The 24,182-nt window shown below is 39.7% G+C and overlaps 3 protein-coding genes across 3 annotated transcripts in view; 2 read left to right on the forward strand and 1 right to left on the reverse strand.

Moving 5' to 3' along the window:
* Positions 1-3,179, forward strand: part of LOC106529812 (calcineurin subunit B type 1) — a 59,943-nt gene extending 56,764 nt beyond the window's left edge. Inside the window, exon 6 of the mRNA XM_014025321.1 lies at positions 1,002-3,179. Within this exon, the coding sequence (XP_013880775.1) occupies positions 1,002-1,049 (48 nt within the window). The 3' untranslated portion in view covers positions 1,050-3,179. The remainder of the gene's footprint in view (positions 1-1,001) is intronic.
* Positions 3,180-5,838: 2,659 nt separating this feature from the next.
* On the reverse strand, positions 5,839-11,224 carry pno1 (partner of NOB1 homolog). The gene is made up of 7 exons (XM_014025320.1): positions 10,908-11,224; positions 10,459-10,605; positions 7,851-7,934; positions 7,267-7,327; positions 7,064-7,181; positions 6,383-6,453; positions 5,839-6,306 (listed from the first exon to the last, which is right to left on the reverse strand). Exons 1-7 carry the CDS (start codon positions 11,106-11,108, stop codon positions 6,239-6,241), a joined length of 750 nt encoding a protein of 249 aa, XP_013880774.1. The 5' UTR covers positions 11,109-11,224; the 3' UTR covers positions 5,839-6,238.
* Positions 11,225-11,264: 40 nt separating this feature from the next.
* Positions 11,265-24,182, forward strand: part of dnaaf10 (dynein axonemal assembly factor 10) — a 28,187-nt gene continuing 15,269 nt past the window's right edge. The window contains exons 1-3 of the mRNA XM_014025318.1: positions 11,265-11,706; positions 16,465-16,565; positions 16,801-16,931. Of these exons, the coding sequence (XP_013880772.1) occupies positions 11,317-11,706; positions 16,465-16,565; positions 16,801-16,931 (622 nt within the window). The 5' untranslated portion in view covers positions 11,265-11,316. The remainder of the gene's footprint in view (positions 11,707-16,464; positions 16,566-16,800; positions 16,932-24,182) is intronic.

Below are 24,182 nucleotides of genomic sequence, written 5' to 3' on the forward strand. Positions count from 1 at the left end.
TAGACAGGTCTGCAGGTCATAGACAGGTCTGCAGGTCATAGACAGGTCTGCAGATCATAGACAGGTCTGCAGGTCATAGACAGGTCTGCAGGTCATAGACAGGTCTGCAGGACATAGATAGGTCTGCAGGACATAGATAGGTCTGCAGGACATAGATAGGTCTGCAGGACATAGATAGGTCTGCAGGACATAGACAGGTCTGCAGATCATAGATAGTTTATCCATTCACACAGCACTCTACTAGATCTCTACAAAGCTAACATGTATAAATGCCCTATAGACACTAATCAGTGCCGATCACATTCATACACTGATGGGACAGAGGGAGTGGGGGTTCAGGGTCTTGCACTGGGACACTTTGACATGTGATGGAATAGCAGGGAATTGAACCGCCAACTTTCACATTAGTGGAATGACTCCCCTAACCACTCTGCCTCAGCCGCCTCGTGTCATTTCACCACTTTATTGTGAATATCAGGATTTGAAAACAGAAGTTGGTTTAAATGGATTGATGTATTTTCCTGATGCAATTGCTCCAGTCTTTTGATTTGATGAAAAGCCTTGAAGAAATGTAAATTCTTCTCCTCATTCCATGTGTGAGCTCAAGATCTGACGTCAGCGTTAAGTTAAATTTCGAGATTCATCCTGACGTCTGTAAAATTGATTAAATTATAATTTTTTTCTGGCTATGACCAGTTAGGTGTGGTGGCCATCTTGAATTAGGCTGATGCCAAACATTAATCTGAAGCTGTTCTACTGATTATTTTTTAAGTTCATGAGTTGTTTTGCTAACAGGCAGCTCCTAGCAGGCTCCTGAAGAAATCCTTGTCTGTGGGTGAAGTCCCAGACGGAGCAGTGAAGGGAAACTAGAACTGAGCGGAACTGCGTAGGAAGGCAAGGGCAAGGCTAGGCGCTCAGAGGTGTTAAATTAAAAAGAAATAATTTTGTCTGCGTTCTAATGTAACACTGGTGTGTCCTGCCTGCTTTACTCTCTCCTCCAGGTGGTTGGTGGTCTCGATATACACAAAAAGATGGTGGTGGACGTGTGAACGCACCCCCCGGCTGACTCCCCCTCCTAGCCCTCGACACTCGCTTTTCTCCACAATTTCTGAAGTTCTGCTAAAGACATCAGGCAAAACGCTGTGTGTGTAACTCAGTGGAAGTATTCTCTCTTTGTTTATTTCTCTCTGTGGAGCCACGTTTTCTCTCAAACACCACGGGCCTCGTGAAGCCAACTTTGAAGTGTTATTGAACTGTAAATCCTCAATAACCTGCTCGTAGCACAGTAACAGACTGAAGGGCATCCATTATTAGTAAGAGCATCTCTGGTTTTATGGCGAGGGGGGGCAGGCGGATGGGGTGGGGGGGTGCAGTGAAGAGGCTGGTTCGCTTGTTCATATTTCATCCTTTCTTTTTCGTTAGGTGTTTATTTTGGGTATTTATTTTTTGTTCTTGTCTTTTATAAAGAAGATAAATAAAGTATATCTACAGTTTTTGTGAGAGGAAGTGTTTTGAACACAGGCTGTACAGCTAGAAGGGCAGGGTATGAAGTGCCAACCAGAACATATCCACACACCACTTTAGCTTATCTATCATGGTCGCAGGTTTTTTTTTGGAGAAACTGGTTTGACACTTCCAACTGCACGATTGCGAGTCTCGTTAGATACAAAACAATAGTTAAAATTTTCTCTTCATCTCTCTTTGCGCCCGCAGTTTGAACCGACCAGTAAAGCTTCCAGCAACTCTTGGTTAACAAAGCAACACTTTTTTTCTTTTGTAATAAAACTGCTAGTTTTATTTATATTTAAGAATGTGTTTATGTTGTTGGAGATTATTCTTGTTTCCTGTCGTAAAATTCTAGGTAGATAAATGAATGCCAAGAAAATGTCTTTACAGATAAAGAAAAGACAAAAAAACAAAACCAAACCTGAAACCAGTGGCTTCAGACAGAAACAGTCTGCCTCTTGAAGTGTTTAGGTCCGGCAGTGTGAGCAGGACTGAAGACAAGCTCTGCTCTCGCAGTAGAATAAAAAACCTTCTGAGGCTTTTATTCAATGTTACGATGAACTTGGCAAAAAGAATCGAGTGAGTAATTGTGAAAATACTCGCTGTTTGTGCAAGGCTAAAGCAGCTTAAGAGACTTACCTGCAGGCAGCATTTTGTACCCAGTATGTGTGTATTAGGTCATCAGTGTGCTCATCTTATCCATCCCATATGAGAGGTTCTGGTTCTGCTGAAGCCCTCCTGAATGTGTCGGCTCACTTTTCAGTGCACACACTTCAAATCTTAACGCATCAGCATGGTCCTTGTGCAGTTTGGTAGATTTAGGGGGTTTATTTAGAGCGTGTACATTTCAAAAGTTGGCTTCCACTCCCCCTTCTTGTTTACTCTCAGCCGTCTTATTCAATCCAAATTCAACCAATTTTGAGCTTTTTTTTTCCCAAGGACAAAATACTTCCTACTGTAAACAGCGTTCAGATAGACGTTGGCTTTACTTCGAAGGCCAACTGCTGGTTTTTATAGGAAGTTTCAGTTGAATCTGGAGTGCTATATTAACCCCCCACCCCCAAAGCTCTGCACGGCTTGGGCCTCCCTGTGCTTGCATGACATGGAAGTATATTATTTTTGTTGTGCATGTAGATCAATTTTTGAAATAAAACTCGTTTACACATGAATGGTGATGTTAATATATTTAAGAACTTAACGGTATACAATATGGATGTTGCCAAACTTTGGTAAATGTACACATATTATGAGAGGTAACCCAAATGAACTGAACTACATGTAAGTTTTTGTATTTTACCCGGGTCAGCAAGATGCTTCGATTCCAGTCAAAGTTGCATATCTGATCCTGTCTCAAACTGCCACACACTGTACTCAGCTTAAAGGGGAAATTTGCTGTTTTTGTTTTTTTTTTTTCTTTTTGTATATAAGTATTTGTTAATTGCAGTTCTGGCTCTCTGTTCTCTGTATAGTTCAGACCGCTTTAGTTTGTAAGTGCTACTTTTTTCTCAGAGGGACTTGGGTTCTTTAAGTTTGTGTGGGAATATCTGAAAAGATTTAAGTTTGAGAAACCTTTTTTTTCCTCCCCTTTTTCTGCATGCTGCATATTATGCTGTGGGACTGTTGGAAACTTGATACTGTATGAAAATGAAATAAAATTTAAGTAAACTTTGAAATGTTGAAAGACTTGTTTTCTTTTTCAGATGTGATTGGCTGCAAGAGCCTTTCATTCATTTACCAGCAAAACTGCTATAAAAACTCAAAATCAAATAGAACTCCTAAAGTACATAAACCCTTAAAACCTAATGTGTTGCAGGGCCCTGCTACTGTTTTCATCCCTCTCCATGTATCTAGTTTGTCCTTTATTTAGTTTTCCCAGAGCCCAGAAAAGTGTTTGGTTTATTGGAAACTCTGAACTGTCTCTAAGTGTGAGACCCTGGACAGGACCCAGATCCAAACATCTGGAGATGGACACCAGCAACCCAGAAAATTGGATAAATACTATATTGATTAAAAGCAACAATTTTAGCCTCAATTAACCCTGGATGATTTGTATTTCTATAAAGTAACATTTATTAATGCTTTACCAACAAAGACTAATTACTTCTAAAAGCAGCAGTACTTTAGACTTAAATTAGGTTATTTACCAAGAACTACTGGAAACATTTACCAGTGTTCCTATACAAAACTACTAATTATAGAGAAATATATATTTTTGTGTGTGTAGACTAGGCTTTACAGTATTTGAATAAAACTACTCAAAACAGTTTTCCTTTGGAAAATATTTATTTTGGTAAACTTAATACTCAAACTTATTTTTCTAGTGGTAGGTAGTATCAGGGAAATGTATTTTTCTGGTAACATTTCTGATCATTTTTCAACCTACTTATTGAGTTATTTCAGCTGTAAAACTGACAAAATATAACATTTCTGGAAACTAGTAATGTAAATGTAAGCATGTTTTAACATCCTGTTGGGTTTATTAGCAATAAGTCAGAAATGTATTTTTCCCAATAACTCGGTAAATGTGGTAAAGCTCAGACTTCCCAGCTTTTCACCAACATTAAACACAGCATTAACACGTCAAGTTGTACGGATTGTTCAAAAATTAGATTTTACTCCAATTTCCAGATATACTGACATAGGGTTAAATCTCAGATTTAAAAGAAAAAAAACTAAAACTCAGCTTCCAATTTATTTTACGTCTCAGAGGCTGTAGGATGTGTTCTCAAGCCATTTGGGTCTGCGGACCCCTTACAAGGGTGAAAAAAATTCCAGGGACCCCCTCATTAAACCCATGCTGTTTTAAAAGATAACTTATTGTCATTTCAACCCCAAAATGCCATGGGAATATTTTTTATTAAGATTATTATGTTTTATTAGTTCATTGTTCTCCATGCATTTTTAAAAATAAAAATTTAATTAACAACTTAGTGAAATATTTTGAGGACCCCCAAGATACCTCTCAGCATCTCAATATGACACTTTCATTATTTTGTATTTTAATACAGCACAGGCTTCTGGGGCAACAAAAGTAAAATAAAATGTAAAAAAAAACATTTTCATTATTTAGCTCACTTTCTGAATATAAAATCCTGAATCAAAATGTATAAATCTAAATGTGCAAGTTAAATGTAAATTTAACTGGCTAAATGTTAAAGTTTAAATTGAAGTATTTCAGAATGAAACACAGCCTTTGTTGTTGGTGCAGCTTTTGTTGTGATGTCATCAACCTGCAACAAAAGCAATCACTAACGCTGCTAATGCTGCTAACTCTTCCTTACAAAACATTAATCTTGTAGTTGTGGCCAGTGTTTGAGATGCACTTCAAACTGCTGGACCACAGGAAACATCCATAGAACTTGACAGTTCTGACAGTTTCATGGTTCAAACAGAGTCAAGGAGTCTGAGTTTTATCCATACCAGACTCGGGTTGATACCTTTTGCTGTTTGGACAGGAGGAAGCGGGTGTCAAATGAATGTTATCAGTCATAAACGAAAGTCCAGGGGTCTCATTTATAAAGGATTGCATGGAAACCATACTAAAAGTGAATGTACGGCCAAAAGGCGGAAATGGCGTACGCCAAAAAAAATTCAGATTTATAAAACCGTAAGTATGCATGTTTCTGCACATCTATCCTTTATARATCACAGCCACACATCAGAGTTTGCGCACAAGGTCCCTCCTCAGGTTCTACCCTCTACACGCCCACATTCAACCATAAACAGTCAATGTAAAGTACCTCATGAATGTTAAGATGTATTTAAATCAGTCAGNGGACCCCCAAGATACCTCTCACGGACCCCTGGGGGTCCTGGGACACCAGTTTGAGAACCTCTGCTGTAGGACATAAAATAAAGTAAAACAACCATCTTCTGCTGGATTTTTGAGGCTTAAGATCCAGGACTAAGAGTTGACATGACACATTACACATGTGAAAGGTTCAAGTCTCACAGGTGTGCAGATCTCTTGTGCTCACTCAGATGATGTATTACCCTTCATATATTAAGAGAACATCTGAATGGATCATCTACTCACTCTGCAGCGCATCAAGAATTAGTTGGTAGTTCTGTCTTTTTGTGGACACTTCTAAAATAAAGACCATTTTTATGCAACATTTCTTAGAGGGTAAAAAGGACAGCTTTGTGGTTAGCACTGAGTCCTCACAAGAAGGTCCTGGTTTCAGGCTCTTGGTTGGTCTTCTTTCTGAAAAGTTTTAATGTTTTCTTTGTTTACATGTTTAGGCTGCCTTCAGGGCCCCATGAGAAGACATCTCAGTGGGATTTACCTGGTTAAAAAATAAATAAAAAAAAAAGATAGAAATAACACCTCAGTTGGTGCAGATTCTCATTTATCCAGGAAATGATAAATACCAAAGGCCTTCTGTTTGTCTCCCACCCAGCTGTGGCTTCAAAGCCCACCTTGCAGAGGATTTGAGTTTTAAACAGCAGCAGTACCATTACAGCTCAGCCCGACCAAAACCTTTAGCAGTATCAACTTTTACTAAATATTGGTTTGAGTATCTGGCACTTTAAACTTCTTTAGTTATTTTCTGTATTTATTTACAGAGCTTTAATACCCACAATTCATTAGGTAAGCATTTTATATTTTCCATATCTGATCAGAAACATGACCTTGGAGATTTAAAAAAAAGGCCATTGCAGAGGATGAGGTGTTAGTCCAAAACAGTCATAATTAATCCCAGACCACAACGAGAAAATCCAGCCAATCAGTCTAGAATCTCTCTGCTGTCCTGCTGGCCACCACTCTGATGTTTCCATAAACCTTTGAAGGTGGACTTCCTGTGGGGACAAACAGGAGTTAAAGGTCATTTCTCAGCACTGATGTGGGAAGACCTGATCCACAAATAAACCTTACCTAAAATTAAGTTACATATTGCTGTCCGCGCAGTCTTGATATTCTGGAAGGAACCTAAGATGTGAACTTTCCTGTGAAGACAACAGAATGTCATTGTTTTTCATATTATACATAGGGCTACGCGATATGACCCCCCCCCCCCCAAAAGCTTTTTTTTTTCCATCCCAAATTTGATTTTAATCGGTTTTGTTTCCCACTTAACGAAGTGCCTCTTTTTCAGGAGTCAAAACAGATTTGTTCTCCTGCTTTTTGTAGCAGGAGCCTTCAAACAGATTTTGCAGTGAGGTGTTTGTTGCTCCAAGTCTGAGGTTGCAAAACCTAACTAGTTCCAGATAACTGAAGACACCATGCCTTTTCTGGGAAGTAGATCCTCTCTGCTAGCTGCCATATTGTCATGTCGTGTACCAAGAGTCTTGAGGGACAGATGGTGACCTCTGAACTACAGAAGACCTAAAGAGTGCACTGGTGGGGAAAAAATCCAGATTTTCCCAAAATTAAATCTTTATAAATGGAAAATTCAAATTAATCGATTAAATCGATTTATCGCCCAGCCCTAGTTCTACGTTTAAAAACACATTCCTGTGTGTTGCTGAAAACAAAGCTACGACATAGGAGTCAGTGTTTCTAAGAAACAAAAAGCTTACACGTTGAACTCGTTCTCTGCATTACCAGAGCACTTACGTGTCTGCGAGCACAATCCTAGTCTTCGTCACATTTTCAATGGTGAATTTGGTTTTTCCTCCCTTCCCTGCTATTCTTCCAATGGCTCTGGACAGGTGGTCACCCTTCAGAGGCTTTACTGCACAAACATGAGAGGTTGCATCATGAAGGTCATCTGCTGCAGGGCACGAACACAAGAAATGATCCAGACAGAAGAACTCTACCGTCTGTGATGTCAAAACTTTCAAGGAAAAGCTCGTCTAATCTGATGAGAGCCATCGCGTCCTGGGAAAAGACCTGAGGGTTACCTCCAACAAAAATACATCTTCTGCTTTTATGACATAAAAAACAGCCTTTGTTTTACAGCCAAAATAATTAAGTTTCATCATAATAATCTTGATCCAACTTTAATTTTATATCAAAGGTATTGCATAAAATTAGAGCTTGATTCAGCCCACAGACATTCATCCACTGACATCAGCTACTTTTTAAATACTTCATCATTCATGTCTTTACAGAGCAGTAAGATAAAGCTGCAGCAGCTGCTACAACCTGGAGCCACAGTTTGTTTGTAATGTAAGAAAAGTTTTACTGATTATTTCCTATTACTTCCTCTAAAGCTTGTTTAATGTAAAGTTATGTTTTATTTGCTAAATAAATAATTCATATTGACCTAAGACTTCAAACACATGTGGTACATCAGCTCTCTGATGCCCTGATTACTAAAGATTAGTACGAAACCACATCAGATGACCTCAAATAAAACCCTACAGAAACATCTGATGAGTTCAAGTTCACAGAAACTCACCTCAACCTGAAATCCAAGAACAAACGCTTTAACAAAATCTGCTGCCTTCGTGAGCGCGCTGATGTCCTGAGTTTCTTTACATGTCTGGAAGACAGGAGGAGAGACACACTGCAGGTCAACGATCCCGTCCACTTTATTTCTAAACTCCTCCAAAGGAACAAAGAGCTGTACGATAAGATAATGTGCAAAGGCAGTAAGAAATAAACACAGGCATTTAGTAGAGGGGCGTAGTGGTGTCTTTCTGACACCCTGGTTTGCTTTACGACACCTCGTGGATGCGTCTATATACACTCACCGGCCACTTTATTAGGTACACCACGCTAGTAACAGGTTGGACCCCCTTTTGCCTTCAGAACTGCCTCAATTCTTCGTGGCATAGATTCAACAAGGTGCTGGAAGCATTCCTCAGAGATTTTGGTCCATATTGACATGATGGCATCACACAGTTGCCGCAGATTTGTCGGCTGCACATCCATGATGCGAATCTCCCGTTCCACCACATCCCAAAGATGCTCTATTGGATTGAGATCTGGTGACTGTGGAGGCCATTTGAGTACAGTGAACTCATTGTCATGTTCAAGAAACCAGTCTGAGATGATTCCAGCTTTATGACATGGCGCATTATCCTGCTGAAAGTAGCCATCAGATGTTGGGTACATTGTGGTCATAAAGGGATGGACATGGTCAGCAACAATACTCAGGTAGGCTGTGCCGTTGCAACGATGCTCAATTGGTACCAAGGGGCCCAAAGAGTGCCAAGAAAAGATTCCCCACACCATGACACCACCACCACCAGCCTGAACCGTTGATACAAGGCAGGATGGATCCATGCTTTCATGTTGTTGACGCCAAATTCTGACCCTACCATCCGAATGTCGCAGCAGAAATCGAGACTCATCAGACCAGGCAACGTTTTTCCAATCTTCTCTTGTCCAATTTCGATGAGCTTGTGCAAATTGTAGCCTCAGTTTCCTGTTCTTAGCTGAAAGGAGTGGCACCCGGTGTGGTCTTCTGCTGCTGAAGCCCATCTGCCTCAAAGTTCGACATGTTGTGTGTTCAGAGATGCTCTTCTTCCTACCTTGGTTGTAACGGGTGGTTATTTGAGTCACTGTTGCCTTTCTATCAGCTCGAACCAGTCTGCCCATTCTCCTCTGACCTCTGGCATCAACAAGGCATTTCCGCCCACAGGACTGCCGCTCACTGGATGTTTTTTCTTTTTCGGACCATTCTCTGTAAACCCTAGAGATGGTTGTGCGTGAAAATCCCAGTAGATCAGCAGTTTCTGAAATACTCAGACCAGCCCTTCTGGCACCAACAACCATGCCACGTTCAAAGGCACTCAAATCACCTTTCTTCCCCATACTGATGCTCRRTTTGAACTGCAGGAGATTGTCTTGACCATGTCTACATGCCTAAATGCACTGAGTTGCCGCCATGTGATTGGCTGATTAGAAATTAAGTGTTAACGAGCAGTTGGACAGGTGTACCTAATAAAGTGGCCGGTGAGTGTAAATACAAGGGGCTGCTTTGATTTTGCCCAAAGCCAGATCAGTTAGGGAGTCAATCTGCACAGATCACGTTGCTCAAACAGGAAAAATAACGAGCACAACTTCTGAAATTTCAAAGTAATTCAGACAAGTTTTGTCGAAGCCCTTGCTATAAATATAAATATTTATATAAATGCTGTCAAAATGTATCGTCATTTAAAAGGCTGACAAAAACAAGCAGCATATAATACACGATACACGTGGATTTTATTTTGAAATCAAAAGTTTCACAAACAACACGAATACAGTTTCAGCTGTGTTTACTCCATCGACCACAGAATGAATTAGTTTGTCCTGACTTCAACATTTATCATTGGATTTGTTGCGCAATCTTTCATTTCCTGCACAGCAGGTGGCCGAACCGGTCCGGACCCGAACTGACCAGACCGCAGCTGAGACGCCTATCGTCGGGCTAGGAAATGCAGCACACGAAAGAGCAAGGGGGAAAAGTGATTTTTTTGTAAGAAATATATGAAAAAAGCTCCAGAAATCTAAGGAAATCAGTTTTCCCCGACGTAAACATGACGAGGACAAGGGGACATGCAGACATGTCCTGCTTTTTCTCTAAAGCAAAGGTAGGGTTTTACTATTTATAGCTGTATTTTCAAACTTTTAACAAGAATGTAAAATGTTTAGCATGTCAGCCTGTAGCTTTATTAGTTGGTACAGGAAATCATTGTTGAAAAGAAAAGAAACCATAGAAAGCAGTGGGACTCAGTGCTGTAATGATTGAAAACACCACAACTTCTACCTGCAGAATAGTTTGTTTACAAAAAAAATAAAAACTAAAGTCCAGTACGTTTTACTCTCAACAATTCTCTGCATTTGTCTGATTGAATAAAACCTGTTTTACCCAATATTACTGTATCTTGTAAACAGTTGTGGAACATTAGTGCTTTCTTTTCTCACCAAAACAATGGCAGCTGTAAAAAACGACCTGCAGCTGCATTTCAGTGCAAACACACATGGATTTACAGTTAAAATAAATAAAAAAAATAAAAGAATAAAAACTAAGGAAAAGGTGATTTTAAAAAAACAGCTTGAACAGATGAGAAACTTACTTTGATTTCAACATTCCTGGTTTTCAGATTAAATCTGACTTGAAGCTGTAAATTCTCCACAATCGTACTAAAGATCTTCAGCCAGTTTTCTTTAAGAGGGGTGTATCTGTGAGCTGGAACAGGAACTTTACACATCTCATCTGGCCCCTGAAAAACAAACAAAAAAAAATTATATTAGACCGTTTGAATTTTTTTTGACATAAGTTGAGTCTTGTTATTTTCACGTCTCTACACTCAGACACACATTTAAGACTTGTGTAGAAAAACAACTTTGCACATAGATATTAGTAAAGAAACTATTAAGGTTAATAACATATTGGTAAATCAACCATCAGGGTTGTGCATTGCGAGCAGTATGTAATTAAAGGGACGAAGTAGGTCAGCAACGAGATGCAGTAAATAAAACACTAACACAATACATGAAACACAAGCTCGCGAACGGTTTTTACCCGTAATTTGTCTCCTGAAATCGGTGGAAATTGCGGCCGTTTGTTGGACACGCTGTCCTCCGTGTCCATCGTGTCAGCTCCCTGTTCTCGTTTTCGTTTCTGACTTTTTGCGGGCCTCTTCGCCTCCCTGAACGGCTCCTCCTTATCGTTACCGTCGACGGCCGCTTCAGCACCCAGGCTTGGGGTTTTATCCGGGTCCATCGCGAAGGCGATTTTAAAAAGTCAGACTTAAAACAAACTGAAGCAAACTAGCCCCAGAGGTAGGTGCCAGGATGGGAGCCAGGATGTCCTCGTGCGACAAAAAGGACCCAAATAGAGCCACTCTGCTGCACAAACGTAAAATAAATAAATGAATAAATAAGTGTCATAACTGCACTAACCACTCTGATAAACCAGTATTTTGAGAGTAATGTGTTTTAGGTATCAACTTGAGTTTTTGTTTAAATGTTTTTTTTTAAGACGTGAACATTTAGTCAGGCACTTCTTTAGGCAGCTTAGTAGTAGGAGGGGCCTTGAACCACGGCAACAGAGAAACACTGCGCGACAACATTTGAAGTTCTTTCTTTTTGCAGAATATCTGTACCGTTTTATGGATACAAACGTTTCTGTAAAGATGTCCTCTCCGCTTTCAAAGCCTCAGATAATCACTCACATTCAGAAGAGCTTAAATTACACCGTGTTTGACAGCAAATGGATTCCCAGCAGCGCCAAGTTTGTCTGTTTGGGGAACTTCGCCAGAGGAACCGGAGTGATGCAGATTTATGAGGTGCAGCACGGAGAGGCTCAGCTCATCACTGAGGTAATTCAAGCTTCTTCTTCTTCTGGTGTTTAATGGTGGTTGGCAAACTGAAGGTGTGCATTACCACTACCGACTGGTATGGAGTGTGGTTCAAGATGATTTCACTAATGTTTATATTCTACTAAAATTATTGTATTTGTATCTACATTTTCAAATCTATATATTCAAAGGAAATAAATAAACAAACAAACAAATAAAAAATAAAAAAATAAATTACTACTATCAGCTCAAATTCTGTTAAACAATTTTGTCTTTTTTCAAAAATCGTATTATGATTTGTATATGTTTTCCCCCTGAATTCCTTTGTAAAGTGTCTATTATGTCAAACCTTTCCTTAATGTTTCTAAACTGTCTTATCATAAATTGTCTCTCTTGTTTGTACTTCTGACATACTTTTATAACATGTTCTATGGTTTCATTTTGTCCACAGTAATCACATTTCCCTGTATTATGTTTTTGTATTGCAAAAAGTGTAAAATTAAGTCCTGTATGTCCAAATCTCAACCTTGTTATCACTCTTTTCTTTTCTGGTCCTTTTTCCAGCTCTCGTTTCTCCTACCACCCTTTGAATCTTATAAAACCACCTCCCTTTGTTATCTCTCTCCATCTCTTCTGCCATTCTTTCTTCAGTCTTTCTTTAATTATGCTTCTTGCTTCAGATCTACTTGTCTTAATTGTAATGTTAATCTCACTTTGCACTGCTTTCTTTGCCATTTTATCTGCTTTTTTATTTCCTCTTACCCCTAAATGTGCTGGTACCCAGAGAAAAACAACAGTTAACCCCATCCTTTGTATTCTGAATAAAGTATGATTAATTTCTAGTAAAATGTCTGGCCTGCTGTCTGAGTGATTGTTTTTTTAAACTCGTTAAAACTGAACGTGAGTCTGAACAGATTAAAGTTTTTGTAGGTTTTACTTCTTCTACCCCCTTATGGCTAATAATACTGCAATCATTTCTCCCGTATAAACTGATAAGTTGTCAGTGATTCTTTTACCTACTTTTACTTGAAATTCTGGAACTATAAATGCAACTCCTATTTTCTCTGTTGATTTTGAAGCATCTGTGTATATTTGAATGTACTGATAATAACTGTTTATATAATCCTGCACTGTTTGTGAGTTGAAAATGTATGATGTATCTCTTTTCTTTTCCATTAATGTCAAATCAACTGTAGCTTCTGGTAGAATCCAGGGTGGTATTACTGACAGCGGTAACATTGGACTTATTGTTAGATTTTGTATTTGATATTTCTCTGTTTCCTCTTGAATCATCCACCCAAAACTACCTGTCTGTCTTTTTCCTTTTTCCCAGCATGCACTTAAAATGTCTAGTGTTGGGTGATCCGGATTATTTCTTTTTAAGTTTAACCAGTAGTTTATCATCGTTTGGGTTCTTCTCAGGTCTAAAAGTAATTCTCCCATTCCGACTTCTAATGCTGATGTTGGTGTGGTCTTAAATGCTCCGGTACAAATTCTTAATGCTTGGTGTTGAATAATTTCTAATTTCTTTAGATGTGGTTTTTGCTGCTGAGCCATAAACTACACTTCCATAGTCTATATTAGCCCAGTGTAAATGTTTTTAATGCTCCCCTGTCACTGCCAGCTAAACATCGCATTATATTTAATACTTTTTTACATTTGTCTGTAATTTTTTTGTATATGGATATTCCATTTGATTTTTTTTCATCAAACCAAATTCCTAAAACTTTCATTAATTTCACTTGTTCTAATTCTTGATTATATAACTTCAGTTTTATTTCCTGTCTAATTTTTTTCTGTGTGAATAACATAACTTTCGTTTTTTTAACAGAAAACTTAAATCCCCATTTGAACGCCCATTTTTCATTTTGTATTTTCCTAGTAATACGTATGTATATTCTATATTCCAACCTCTTTTCCATAAAGCTCTGTCATCTGCAAATAATGAACAACCCATCTCTTTTTCAGTATCTATAAATATGTCATTTATCATTATTGAAAATAATATTGGACTAATAATGCTCCCTTGAGGCGTACCATTTTCTACTTGATATTTTCTGGATGTTTTCTGACCAACTTTAACCTGTATAGTTCTATTTGATAAAAAAAAAAAATTGTATCCATTTAAACATTTTCCCATTAATACCTAAAAGACATAATTTAATTAATAAACCTTTCACCCACAACATATCATACGCCTTCTCTATATCAAAAAATACTGCCATACACTTTCCTTATTTACTTGTGCTCTCCTGATTTCATGTTCTAAACACAATGTTGGATCGTTTGTATTTCTGCCTTTATGAAAACCACTTTGATACCTTGATAAAAAAAAAAACTTTTTTCATTTAAATATGTTAATCTATTATTAATCATTTTTTCCATTATTTTACAAATATTTGATGTTAGTGCTGTTGAACAATAGTTTTCTAGTTTTGTATTGTCTTTTCCTGGTTTGGCTATTGGTATAATAACTGATTATTTCCAGTTCTGTGGTAGCTCCACCTCCTCCCAGATTTTATTATAAAATTCTAATATTATATCTTTGGATGAGTCATTAAGATGTTCTATCATTGCGTATAAAATCTGATCTTGACCAGGTGCTGAATTTTTAGTTATCCTAAGTGCCTGGTTTAGTTCTTTTTTTCGTAAATGTTTCATTTAATAGGTTATTTGTTTCTTCAATATTTTCTATTAAATTATTATATTTACCTTAGAGAATCACTGGTCCAGGCATAACGTCAGACCAGAGGGAGGCGCTTCCAACACAGGGGGAACAGATTTTCACAGGGGAACTGAAAATCATACAACACCGGGTTGGCCGAAGCAGTCCTTGTGTATCCATGGCAACAGGCATCACCTTTTCAATGTCCTCACATTGTTTGCAGCTCTGCTGTGCTTTACTAGTTAGATTTAGAGGTATGATGTGAATTAAGTTCTGGTTCAGGTTAGGGTTAACTATAGACCAGTAATGGTTAATTTTAGGGAAAATGTCTGGGTTGGGCATAAATACAGTTACAAAAATGAATGGAAGTCAATACAATGTCCTCAGTTTGATGCAAATACAAGGATGTGTGTGTGACTGAGATGAAAACTAAGTTCACAAGCTCTGGGTTTCTGTACATACAGAAATGTTAAATACTTACTACAGTAAAAAGCAGGTCTATTCAACTAAATTGCTCCTGGGGCCACAGTTACAGGCCAACAGCTCAGGGATCGAACATCCAGCAATTAAAGTTTTTATGTAATTAAACCAAGTATTACAAAGATCTGTTACCTTTGAATTAGTTTATTTCAAATGGCACGACGGCTCAGTGGTTAGCACCGACGCCTCACAGCGAGAAGGTCCTGGGTTTGATCCCTGGTTTGGACCTGGGGTCTTTCTGTGTGGAGTTTGCGTGGGTTTTCTCCAGGTACTCCGGCTTCTCCCACCCCTAAAAACATGTATAATAGGTTGCCTTCAGGCCCAGGCCTCCCTTGAAAAAGAGATCTGAGATCTCGATGGGACTCGCCTGGTTAAATAACAGTAAATAATTTTGCTGCATTTAATCATGAATACAACATACGGAAATAAAAGTAGTGGTAATAAAACAACAAAAACAAAAATAACACTGCATACATGTCAACTTGTATGGATTGTCCGTAAGTTATAAGGATTTTACATCATTTTGCAGGTATACGTATGGACATACAGACGTATAGGGCAAACTCATGGATTTTTTTCAAGTCTTACAGATTTTTTCAAAACCTCCTTTTCAAGTTTATCTAACATGTCAGAGCCTGTAGGATGATTTAAAAAACAATAAATAACATCAAAACAGCCATCTTCCAACCTGTCCTGCCGCTAGAAATTAGTTTTGAACTTTTTCCGCTCCCCTCGCAGCATGCGCTTTCATGTCCGCAGGTGACAGGACCGGACCCCCCCCCCCCCCAACCCGTGGGTGTGAGTTGTATGAATTTTTTTGCAAAAGTTATGGATTTTTGAGGCTCTTTATACAGGTAAAAGTCCGAAGAGGTAACACATTATGCCTCTTATTTACCACAAATAATATTTTAGCATCTCTGACTTGCCAATTTTTTAAACCAATTTTATTTTCACTTTCATAGTTTTATTTTCAACTGCTTGTAGTTTTAATTGTCTTGGATGTTCATAGAATTGGTTTTTACCAGCTTGTAGCCAAGATTCTGATGTTTCTGTAGATACCAAACATGTCTATGTTTAACTAAAAGAATTTGGAGTAATTAAAGTAGAAAACTGGGGGTTTGGGCTTAAGACATGAAAGAACCAATTGGCGGGCCGAACCTGGGTCACTTGTGGGCCAGATGTGGCCCGTGGACCACCAATTGAATGGCCCTGGTATAAAGGAATGGAGCTGTTCAAACATGATGCTTATGATTTGGACTCCATTATCCTGTATTTGTTCATTTCAACCAGGGCTGCACAAAATCGCAAATATCGTCATCACAATATCAGTGTGCACAATATTCATACTCCAACAAACAGCTTGGAGTTGAATAATTTTTGACTATTTTTAGTTTTATTATTACTGTATTTGAAGAATTTTGAATTTGTATTTTTCATATTAAAGCAATATTTAACCAGTAGGAGTCTCACTGCAGCAACAGCTCACACCAGACCCAAAATAGACATATTGCACCTGTTGTCATCATTTCATTGTTTACCAACATTGTCACCATCCCAACATTTTTTATTATCATGCAGCTCTGACTTTAACACAACCTGATAGAAACTAACAATCTTACTCCTGTACCCTTTAGGTAGAGAAACCTAAACCTTTAAAATGTGGAACGTTTGGAGCCACGAGTCTTCAGCAAAGACACATCGCAACTGGAGATTTTGATGGAAATCTCAATATATGGTAATAATTCATCCAAAGCTGCTCATATCATATCGTCTATGTCTTTCCAGGAATATCCTGTAAAGTTTGGGAAAATGAAAGTTTTCATTCATGTGTTGGACACAAAGCAGTTTTTTTCTCTTCAGTAGTTTGAAGCTGTTTTAATTTCTAATGTTCACTGGGGGTGAATAATAGAAATATATGGTAAAGACTGACTTGACTAAAGTGTAAATATGTGTATGTATGTCACCCACAGGAGTCTTGAAACACCTGATGTACCACTTTACACCGTTAAGGCCCACAAAGAAATTGTGAACAGCATCGATGGAGTTGGTGGTCTGGGTATTGGTGACGGCGCTCCTGAGATCGTCACTGGAAGCAGAGATGGTGAGTGTTAGCACTTTGGTGTTTTGTTTTACTGGGTTTCCCCCAAAAACTGGCTACGCCTGGTGGTAGAGCCGCGTTGGGCAGCCCGCCAACAGCCCACCGTGTTTTTGTTAAAAAATGGTAAAGCTGACAAGAAATTTGAAAATATGACATAATGTAATTATGTGTTATTGTAAAACATTTGTTGACAATAGTTAAACAACTATAGCGGGGATCACCTTTCTGAGCCGGAGAACGACTTCAGGGGTACAGAGTCAGACGAAGGATTACTTGTTTGATACAAACATATATTTACATGGCTCACCTTTAATTATAGTATTAATAATAATTAATGTATGTATATGTGTATATACGGTATGTCTGACTGATTACATCTTTAATTAAAAACACCTCACAAAAATGATCAATAATAATGGACAATGGTTAATATGATAAATCGTTAATAATAAGTGATTACAACTCAAATCTCAAAGTTCTCAGTTTTAAAATAGTGATGTCCCGATCCAGATTTTTTGGCTCCCGATACAGTCCGATTTTTTTTAATGATTAAGTCTTTCGATATTGATCCAATAGCTTTTAATTCTTTCGAAATGACAAGGTTGGTAGTATTATGATACATTCACACCAAACGCGTTTTGAGCATCAGGAGCGTCTGGTTTACATGCAAAGTGGTTGTACATCCAGGGGCGTCTAGAAGCCGAGCAGCGTGTCTGGCACATTTGGAGCAGTGCACGCACGGTACGTCCCAAGCGTCCACCGCGTGAGTTAGAAAATCTGAACTTTTGCTGCTCGATGCGTCGCATCAACCAGTCCGAGCAGGGTTTGACAAATCCTATTGCCCGACTGCCCGGGGCAGGTAAAACCCATTGTCAGGCAGGTGGGTGTGTCCCAATGCCTGCCCGACCGGGCAGGTAAACAATTTCTTTTATATTTTTATAGGGCCATTTATTCAAAATATTCTGAAAATAAATGAAAAAAAATGGCGTTTTAAAATGCGTAAAGAGAGAATAAATCGTCAAATTTTCCCCCTCCCGCTGTAGAAAAGTTACGTCTTGCCGTTGTGTCACAGGATCACTTCCTCCCTCCTTCCTGCTGCATGTCGCGCAGAGCGAAGTTAACAACCGTAGCTTTTTTTCACACCAGTGTTTTCGGAGGAAAACGAACCCTGAATCCGAGAGACTCATTTTTCCACGTGACAGTTTCCTGAATGTTGCTCACTAAACCGAAACAGACGAACAGGAGATCTTTACCTGAAATCGACCATCTGCAGTTGGATTTTCTGGCTGGAAATATAAGTGCCGATGTGGGTCAGCTGGTCCGGACAAAAAAAAGTTAGTCAGCTGGCAGCTTCTGGAGCGGTGAAACTAACTGAACAAATCACCTCTAAATCATCTGTTGAGTTAATTATCTGCTGTGCGCAATGTTCACTTGCTCTTTACTAAATAAATCAAAGCCATTTTCTTTTATTTTATCTTTATTTCACCCGCCGAGGGCAGATGCTTCTCCCACACCCCGCTGCTGCTGCTGCCGCTGCTGCTGCTGCTGCTGCTTCTCGTTCTGGTCTGTGAATGCGTCCGTCCAGCATCAAGATGCGTGCGTTTTGAGATTTTTGGAGGCGCGCAACACGTTTGGTGTGAACATGATAGCATTAAATTGAGCCCTGCTGTTCCCACCACAAGAAACATCCAGTTTGCAGATTTTGCAAGATGCAGTTTCAGCATCTTCATTTTCCAATGAAAAGTGTTCCCACACTGTGGACATGGTTGCACATTTGTGTGCGTCTTGACTTCTTAACAGCAGTTGTAAAGCATGATGAGGCTGAAAACTGGATCGGCCCGATCACATGACTAAATCCGATTCTACCCGATTTTCAAAAAATGGCCATATCTGCCACCGATATCAATACTGAGTATCTGATCGGGACATCCCTATTTTAAAACAGTCTTCTGTTTGATGTGACTGGAAGGGTGGTTAGTTGTTTGTCCCTGTCTGACTCCCTGTGATGGACTGGAGACCTGTCCAGGTGTCCCCTGCTTTCACCCAAAGGCTGTTGAGACAGGCTCCAGTTCCCACTCTGACTCTGAACAGAAACAAGGACAGGTTACTTAGGAACAAGGACAGGATGTATGGAGGATTTTTATAGCAGAAAACTGATATTTAAACATAAAACAATATTTGGTTTTGCTAATCTGAATCAGAAACATTTAAAATTCAGTGTTTTTTATATATTTGACAGTTTTGTAAAAATGAACACATTTGTAATTTTCAAAATACAATGTTTTTTTTATTAAATACCAAATGAAATTTTTTAAAGAAACTATAAACTCTAAAATGTTCAAATCACATCCTCTTTGTACCAATCATCCATCCGTCCATCCTGTGGACAGACCCGTCTGAGGTCTACGGTTGAAGATGCTTTCCTTGTCTGAAGCATGAAAATGAGCCAATTTGTTGTTGTCTCATCCACACCTTTGCTGGCAAGTGCTCTTTCTTTAGTTTCTGTAGGTACATTGTCAAATGCCCCCTGTATGTCCAAAAAGCAGCCAAGCGCATATTGTCCACATGCCAGGCTGCGTTCTTTTCTCAAAACAACATCATGTAAGGCTGTTTCTGTAGAAAGACCTTCCTGATATGCATGTTGTTTAGAACTTAAAAGTGACAGCATTAATACCATCCCTTACATGTCGATCTATTAACCTCTCCATTCCCTTCAGCAAGAAAGTTGTTAAGCTGATGAGTCTGAAAGATTTTGCTTCTTTATAAGTTGGCTTGCCAGTTTTGGGCAGAAAGACAACCTTTGCTGTCCTCCACCCAACTGGTACATAGCCATTTGCTAGACAAGCAACATATATTTAGTAAATGTGTCCAGAAGCAATTCCAGTCCTCTTTGAAGAAGCGCTGGAAAAATACCATCTGGACCACAAGCTTTGAATGGGTCAAACATATTAATTGCCCATTTTACTTTGCTTTTAGTAACAATACTTGCAGCTCTGTTCCAGTCGTCCTCTGTTGGATTTGAGTTAGCAACTGTGACAAGCTGTTCAGTCTCTTCTGCCCCAGGAAAGTGCACCTGGAGGAGATGCTGAAGCACACTTGTCTGTGTGACTGTCGATCATTCTGGTGGAATAATGAAGGATAGATAGTTCACTGGATCCTTTCTGAGAAGTTTGTAAAGCTTAGAAGAGGCGCTAGGCCCTTTAACATCTTCACAAAACTTTGTCCAAGAAAGTCTCTTACATTCCCTTAAAACACTTTTACAGTGACTGCGGGACTGTACATGCTGTTTCCACCTGGTTTTACTTGGTTGGGACCTGTATTTTCGCCATTTACATCTTACTGCCTTGCGGAGGCCAGCCAACTCTGGAGTCCACCAGGCCGGCTGCTTTGACGGCCTCTAGACTTTAAAATAACACAGAACAGCAACTGTGTAGCTAGTTCAAAAAATATTTAACCACAAAATCGGTTATGTGTGTGTGTGTTTGATAGACTACAAGGAAGACATCAGTGCTGCTGGAGATTTATTACATAGGGAAAATGAAAAAATACACTGAACAGCAACTGTGTAGTTTAAAAAATATTTAGCCACAAGTTTGCTGTAATGAGCTGATTTTTTTTGATAGGACGCAGAGGATTAACCTACAGATTTATTGCAACACAGAACAGCAACTGTGGAGCTACACTGTGTTCCAAATTATTATGCAAATAATATTTTCTCAGATTTTCCAAAAGTACCTATATGAATTGCAGTCATTGTAATTTTCCAGTCATCAACTATTAGAGCACAAATGAAAGGTTTTTGAACAAACTGCAATGATAACAGTATATTTAAAAATATATACTGTATATAACACTCAAAATGCACTCAAAATGCATGTTCCAAATTAGTATGCACAGCAGCATTTTCAACATTTTTATTTTTATAGAGCAAAAAAAAATGGTCATTTGTGAAATTATAAGCATTAGCAGGTTATTACAAACTGAAATCAAACAGTTCTCAAGTCAAAACTTGATTCTAGGTGATGTTACATTTGCACATAGGACCCCTTGTTAGAAAGGAGCTTCTGAACTCTCTCGTCCATTGAATTTGTTAGGTTTTAGATGGTATCTGCTTCACTTCTTTTGCATGAGAACAGAATACCCTCCCAGAGCTGTTGCTTAGATGTGAACTGCCTCCCGCCATCATAGACACTCCTTTTGATGATGCTCCAGAGGTTTTCAAAGGGGTTGAGGTCAGGGGAGCATGGGGGCCACAACATAAGTTTGTCCCCTTTTATGCCAATAGCAGCCAGAGATGCAGATGTGTTCTTTGCAGCATGAGACGGTGCATTATCATGCATGAAAATGATCTTGCTGCGGAATGCACAATTCTTCTTCTTGAACCATGGCAGGAAGTGCTGTTTGAGAAACTCCACTTGCATTATGGATGTCGTCTTTACCCCTTCAGGGATCCTAAAGGGGCCGACAATCTCTCTCCCCATGATTCCAGCCCAAAACATTACTCCACCTCCTCCTTGTTGGCGCCGCAGCCTTGTTTGCATGAGGTGTCCATCAACCAGCCATCCTCCACTCCATCCATCTGGACCATCGAGCGTTGCACGACACTCATCGGTGAACATAACCGTTTTGAAGTCAGTCTTCCTGTATTGTTTGGCCCACTGGAGCTGTTTCTGCTTGTGTGCCGTGGATAGAGGAAGTCGACAGGATGGCTTACGCACAGCTGCAAACCTCTGAAGGACCCTGCATCTTGTTGTTCGGGGGGTGTTGGAGGCACCAGCAGCTTCAAAAACTTGTCTGCTGCTATGACAAGGCATTTTTGCAGCTGCTCTTTTAACCCGATGTAATTGCCTTTTGGAAAGAGTCCTCAATTTTCCTTTATCAGCACGCACACTTGTGTGCTGTGAATCAGCTACATACTTCTTGACTGTGCGATGATCACGATGAAGTATCTTGGCAATTTTGATTGTAGCCATGCCTTGACCTAAATACTCCACAATTTGTTGCTTCTCAGCAGCCGACACATCATTTTTCTTTCCCATTTTGGCTGAAAATGTAGGCTGCATAATAATGTGGGACAGCCTTTTTTAAGTAGTCTTGCCTTTAATTGGACACACCTGCAAAACTAATTAGCACAGGTGTGTGCAATTGCTTTCAGTGATTTAAAGAGCCCTGACACACATCACCATCAATGAATTTAACTGACAAACCAAAAAATTATTACCTTATCACTCCTAAACACTTTCTGCATAATAATCTGGAACACAGTGTAGTTCAAAAAATGTTTAACCACCACAGGATCACTTGTTTGATACAACGCAGCAGCAGTCTCTCCCACCATAAATACGTTGCGCCCCATTTCAGCCCAGCTGAGTTCTGCTCCACGCCTCTCTTGGTTCTCCACTGCTGGTTCATTTATGAATGTGTACATGTGTGCAGGACCTGGCCGGCTTCTCCTGTGATTTTATGATGACCCGGAGAGGAATAAATCCAAGGCCGGTCTGTACGGCGATTTCACTGATTTGACTTACGAAAGAGGCTCTAGTCCAGGGGTCTCCAACCTTTTTTACCTTAAGAGCTACTTTCACAAAATTAAATTGTCCGAGAGCTACTTTTTGCAACATTTAATTTTAAACTTTATCTTAAACCATTGCAATAAGCTTGTTTTGCACAAAAAAACATTGTCTTCAATTCACATGAAACCACCACGAATAACACTGAATTTACATGAATGTGCTTTTTGTTAAGTTTATTCATTCATATTATAGTGTATTTCACACTAATACGTTACGGTTTAACTGCAACAGATTTGTGCACAATGTTGGCCGATGGGTCTCCGATTTTTTTTTTTCACATTGTGGATTCCAGCAGGAAGAAACCCCCTGTAGTGACATATACCGCAGCAGGAGGGGTTTCCCAGGAGTTTGGCTTGGTGTGTCTCAAGGGGCTATGAAAGGTGTGTGTGAAAATGAATGCAGAACAACTACACAACCACGTGTCGTCTGCCGATCGACCATACTGAGCCCTAAACTATTTGATTGACAACCAAGGGGAAGGGACATCTATAGATTGATTGGAATTAAATTAATGTTTGTTTGGCCAGTGACAAATAAAATTTTGCTTCTCCTACTTTTTCATAAGCACTGAATAGCTACTTCAAACGAGCTCAGGAGCTACTGGTAGCTCACGAGCTACTGGTTGGAGGCCCCTGCTTTAGTCTCTTCAGCGTGTCCTGGGTCCCCAGGCCTCCTCCCAGTTGGACATGCCTGAAGCACCTCCCTAGGGAGGCGTCCAGGAGGCATCCTTACCAGATGCCCAAACCACCTCAAGTGGCTCCTCTCGATGTGGAGGAGCAACGGCTCTATTCTGAGTCTCTCCTGGATAACTGAACTTCTTACCCTAGAGTCCAGCTACCCTGCGGAGAAAACTCATTTCGACCGCTTGTATCCACGATCTTGTTCTTTCGGTCACTACCCCAAAGTTTTTGACCATAGGTGAGGTTAGGAACGTAGACTGATAGGTAAACAGAGAGCTTTACCTTACAGCTTAGCTCCCTCTTCACCACACCAGACCGGTACAGAGTCTGCAAATCTGCAGAAGCTGCACCAATCCGTCAATCAATCTCATGCTCCATTCTTTCCTCACACGTGAACAAGACCCCAAGATACCTGAACTCCTCCACTTGAGGCAGAACTTCACCCCCAACCCGGAGAGAGCAGTCCACCCCTTTCTGACCGAGGACCATGAACTCAGATTTGGAGATGCTGATCCTCATCCCAGCCGCTTCACACTCAGCTGTGAACAACAGAGTGTACAGTGAGAGCTGAAGATCCTGGCGTGATGATGCAAACAGAACCACGTCATCTGCAGACAGCAAAGATGAAATCCTGAGGCTACCAAACAGGACTCCCTCCGTCCCCTGGCTGCACCGAGAAATTCTGTCCATGTAAGTTGTGAACAGAATTGGTGACAACCAAGTAGGGGTCTCTGCAGAACATATTGTCCTGTGGGTTGAGAAGTCTCAAATTGTGATTGGCAGAGGTCTTGATGTGGGCGGAGATGGCCCAAGAGACGTGATTGGTCGGATTGACGGTGGGGTTTGAGGACGCTGGAGGCAGCGGGGAGTAGCTTGGTTGAGTCGGGCAGGAAGCAACATGTTTCTTTAAGATTAATTTTAGTCATAACTTGAGAGAGGAAGGTGCTAGCTGCATGAATTTTGAACGTCATACATGTGAAGGAATGTGTAACAATATGGCT

Source organism: Austrofundulus limnaeus, unplaced genomic scaffold (genome assembly GCF_001266775.1).
Source record: "Austrofundulus limnaeus strain Quisiro unplaced genomic scaffold, Austrofundulus_limnaeus-1.0 Scaffold468, whole genome shotgun sequence".
In the NCBI taxonomy this organism is placed as follows: domain Eukaryota; kingdom Metazoa; phylum Chordata; class Actinopteri; order Cyprinodontiformes; family Rivulidae; genus Austrofundulus; species Austrofundulus limnaeus.